The 4,825-nt window shown below is 26.7% G+C and overlaps 1 protein-coding gene across 1 annotated transcript; it reads right to left on the bottom strand.

Annotated features, from left to right (window-relative positions):
* Nucleotides 1-1,715: 1,715 nt before the first annotated feature.
* Nucleotides 1,716-4,503, bottom strand: LOC114124886 (26S proteasome regulatory subunit 6A-B-like). The gene is made up of 5 exons (XM_050206085.1): nucleotides 4,349-4,503; nucleotides 3,941-4,261; nucleotides 3,657-3,857; nucleotides 2,975-3,589; nucleotides 1,716-1,919 (listed from the first exon to the last, which is right to left on the bottom strand). Exons 1-5 carry the CDS (start codon nucleotides 4,406-4,408, stop codon nucleotides 1,809-1,811), a joined length of 1,308 nt encoding a protein of 435 aa, XP_050062042.1. The 5' UTR covers nucleotides 4,409-4,503; the 3' UTR covers nucleotides 1,716-1,808.
* Between the last annotated feature and the right edge of the window lie 322 nt (nucleotides 4,504-4,825).

The raw sequence follows: 4,825 nt of genomic DNA, 5'->3' as shown, positions 1-4,825 counted from the left end.
TTATGAAATAATATAACGTACCTTTAGAAGTTATGAAAACGAATAGAACATTTTTGTTCTTTTGTTTACTATCCATTACGATGAATTTAGAACAACGATTCGGCGTGTTTGTCACAGCCTTGTGGACGACCGTTCAATATAACAAACAGCCTATTATTAGAAGCTATAACAATATTTTAATATAATATTATGTCTATTATGAAAACGGCGATATTGTAAAAACAATCAATAGTTAATTTGATGAGTTTAAATTATTTATGACTGAAAATATTTAATATTTTGGTATTAAAAACAGTTATTTTAAACATATTTTGTAAAATATTGAAGAAATATCGGCAGGGGTCCTGACCCCTTGGACCCTTAGAAATAGCCTTGGGGGCTTCACTCGGCGGCTTGACCTAAGTATTTGTAATTTAAAAATGAATGAAAAGATACATTTCATAAACCTGTAGTCGTAAAGTCATTAATCATTTCATTTATTATCCTTACCTTATTGTTGAGTCCAAAGCTTGAGCTAATGTACAGTTGTCAGTTGTACATAAGTACAATTTTAAATAACAATGCGCAGTTTTTATTTAAATGTTGTGTACCTAGTTCATAATAAATATTAATACTATGATTCGAATTTTTAATGATGTATGTCTACTTATAATCAATTTTATAAAATTTTAGAGACAATTTACCTATTATCAAACTTAAAAAGTGATAATATTATCTAGGGCATCGTGTAAGCTTTTGTTGATATTTTTGTTTTTAAGTGAATTTCAAGCATTTTAAAGTTATAATATTTTACATAACTACATTGTTCCGAAACAACTACGGGTAAACTGTTGTTATCTTATATATGCGTGATCTACGAGAAAAATGATCAAAATCTAAAATTCGAATTTCATACCTATTTTAAAATATTTGTTATTTAAATAGTCCCTTAAGTCTGTAGAGTTTTTCCTATAGAAAAATAGTAAAAAAATAACAATAAGTAGTACAGTAAGTAGGTAATAATAATTACGTGACAAACGAACATTTATAGAATTGCAACAAAATAATGAGGTTCAACTTGTTTATTCAACATGTTTCTCTGTATTGTGTATTATTGTTTTTAATTTGTTGCAATAAATTAAACTATTATTATAATAATATTCAGTTATAAAAATTACAAATTATAAAGTTTTGATAAATATATATTGTTGTCTTGCAAAATATGAGAGTCAAAAAAACAAAATCTATTGTTATTTAAAATTTAAAAATAAAATTATAAATATTTTTATTTGATCGTATTTTATATAACGGATATAATACCTATATAATATACCTATATATTTTTTTTTAATTCTGCAAAATATCAGTTATAGAATAGTTATTTTAAAAAATAATAACACAAATAATTTTGTATGATTATAATTTTATTTTATCATCAGAATGTCGTCTTGTTATATTACAAAATATTATTATTGATTATTTTTACATGGATTATTGTGAATAAACTTAACTCACATATTTACAAAATGATAGTTTGTTTTTGAACTATTAACTACAATCAAAATTATAAAATTATAAATATTTTTTTATGTTTTAATTTAAAAATCCGTATTCAGATTAAATAATAGTAAAAATCTATACATAAATTTATGTAAAAATATTAATTTTAATCAACTAAATAATTTACTAAAGAAACTATTTTTTTAACACTACTTGAAAATTAATAATGTATAGGGTGAAAAATTAATTACAATTTTTATTTGTATTGTTATAGATGAAAAAAAATAATACAAAACAAAAGACATTGAAGAGTATGTTTCATTAATTTTTTAAACAATATAGTTTAAGATGGATTTCTTTTTAGCTTGAACTTCCATTATGGCATCCATATAATCTTCATGAGTAATAGCTGATGCATCTCTCTTCAAAGCAATCATACCCTCAAAAATGAAATAAATAATTTTATTGAGTACAGCTTATTACGAATAGTAATATAAATAAATTATAAAATATCATAAGAAATAGTCTGATACGTTAAATTTGTATTTTGTATGCAATGATATAATTCAAATCTAACACATCCATAACAGTGAATCAAAAAACAGAAAGCAACTTGCCTAGTTTTATAATGAAAATTTTACAAGTCTCCCTAAAACTCTACATTTAAATTTAGCCCAGTTTTTAGATATTATAATAACATATCAACAAAATTGGAGTAAAAATAATACTATAAATTAAAATGTGTATTTCATAACTCATAATTAGAAAGTAACACCGAGTTTTAAATATGGTCAAAATAAACTGAAATAGAATGAGCATTTTAAATTGTATTATAGAATATTTATTATGGTCTTATGTTAATAATTTTTTTATTAACAAAACTAATCTGAATATAAGAAATAAAAACTAAAATTAAGTTTTGTCTTTTACTTATAAAAGATGGTAATCTCTGAAAGAGACTATTACCTAATATCTATACAATGTTCAATTTAATAATGAACAATTTAAACAATTAATACAAATTTTGTATATTTGAATTTAATGAATGTATACCGTTTCATACAACAGTAACCTTAAGCGGTGGTAATGAGTATAAGGTTAGTGTGCGCTAAGAGCAATATACAATGTACAATGTTGAATGTATATTATATATAAATATATATACATATGTATATATGTACATTATACATAGAAGCATCACTTTATTATACTAACAAACGAACATGTATTTTGCTAAGATTATTACGATAAAACAATTTTTCGAATGTAGCTGATCATCAGAAATGAAAGCTGACGACTAAAATTGATTTAATTGAAGAGTGTGTATGACCAAACTAGACAAACCTCAATCACTTCCGGGAGACGAGAGTCCTGACTACCTGAGATTCTAATATTATATGAACAGAGTATAGAAAGGTATATCTGTTTTCGTTATTTTTGGCAGCTTGATCTATCTTAATATTTTAAATATAATTGGTGATAATAGTTAACTTACAGCTTCTACACAGACAGCCTTGCATTGTGCCCCATTAAAACCATCAGTAGATCGTGAAAGTTCTTCAAAGTTAATATCCAATGTCTTCATTTTCCTTGAATGAATCTGCATAATACGTGCACGAGCTTCTTCGTTGGGGTGTGGCAACTCAATTTTTCTATCGAATCTACCAGATCTCAACAATGCTGGGTCCAAAATATCCACTCTATTAGTAGCTGCAATCACTTTTATATCATATGTTGAATTAAAGCCATCTAATTGATTTAGGAGTTCTAACATTGTACGTTGGACTTCTCGATCACTTCTCTTTTTAGAATTAAAACGTTTTCTACCAATAGCATCCAGTTCATCAATAAATATTATAGCAGGAGCTTTTTCTTTAGCTAAAGCAAATACATTTTGTACTGATTTTGTTCCTTCACCAGTATACCTATTTACCAATAGTGTACCAGAAAGCTTTAAAAATGTCGACTTTGTTTGAGCAGCACATGCTTGAGCTAAAAGTGTTTTCCCAGTACCAGGTGGACCGTACATAAGAACTCCTTTTGATGGTTGTATGCCAAGCTTAAGAAATTCCTCTTTGTGAGTGATAGGTAACACTACAGCTTCAATAAGCTAAAATAATACAATTTCAGGATTTAGTATGAATAGAATGTACTGAAATTTATAACTAATAACTTACTTCTTGAATTTGTTTGTCTAAGCCACCGATATCGGCATATTGTACGGATGGTTTTTCATCAACCTCAATTCTTTTAATACGATCATCATAAATATCAGGCAATTTTTCTAATATTAAAAATGATTTTTTATTGACACCAACCAGATCTCCTGGTTTTAATTGATCTGGATCTACCAGACCAATAACAGGCACGAAGTAAACCTGAAATAAAAGTAATACATTTTTATAACAAGGAATGAGAAAATAATAAAAATAAATTATTAATATTTAAAACAACTACTAACTTTTTTTGTTGGTGTTTTAATAACTGCATATTTCCTTGTTTTTTGGCTATTTAAACTAGCTACAGCGCCATCTTCTTCAGTATCTAGTTGGTCGACATCAAATAATTCCATGATACTAGATACCATATAAGGTTTTCTCTTAAGTTTGTTAATTTCTTTTTTGTTTTTATTTATTTTCAAACGTTTGGCCGAATTCTCCAGGACTATACGTTTTATATCAATTCTCATGTCTTTTATTTCCATTTCTAGTTGTGCAGTGAGTGATATTATTTCTTCATTAGACATCAGCAAAATCTCATCATCTGCATTTATTATTTGATCCTAAATTATTCAGGGTGATAAATGTAAAGTTATGTACTTATTTGTATAAACTAATAACACAATTGATTCTAAAAAAATGGTACTTACACGGTTCTCCTTAAAGACTGTTAAATCGTCTGTTAGTACTAATGGTTCTTCTTCAGACATCTTGTAATTGTAAATCCTTTTAAATATAATAATAACTAATAACGTTATATAACTCGTAATTTCGTTTAGTTTACAAATGTACAATGATTATTGATTTTCTGCTGTTATCACTAAACTAAATGTTCAAAATATTATCATCTTTGGTTAAAGTGAAACGTGTGGAACGCTGTGGTGATGATAGCGGGTAACTACGCCCATTGTCCTTACAATGGGCCGACGCGCAAGTCTCGGTAGAAGCCTTATCACTTCATGGACCGCTATTTAGAACGTTTCGAATCAATACCAGACCCCTTGAATAGGGGTTGGAAGTTCAACCTTCCCCCATATCAAAAATATATACGTTGTGTTTTTTATTTTTTTTCAATTATATTAAATATTTAATAATCTTATTTATAATAACTAGAGCCCGGATTTGTA

This window comes from Aphis gossypii, chromosome X (genome assembly GCF_020184175.1).
Source record: "Aphis gossypii isolate Hap1 chromosome X, ASM2018417v2, whole genome shotgun sequence".
Lineage (NCBI taxonomy): Eukaryota > Metazoa > Arthropoda > Insecta > Hemiptera > Aphididae > Aphis > Aphis gossypii.
The sequence above is the reverse complement of the archived record's forward strand: the minus strand, read 5'-3'. Positions and strand labels throughout refer to the sequence as shown.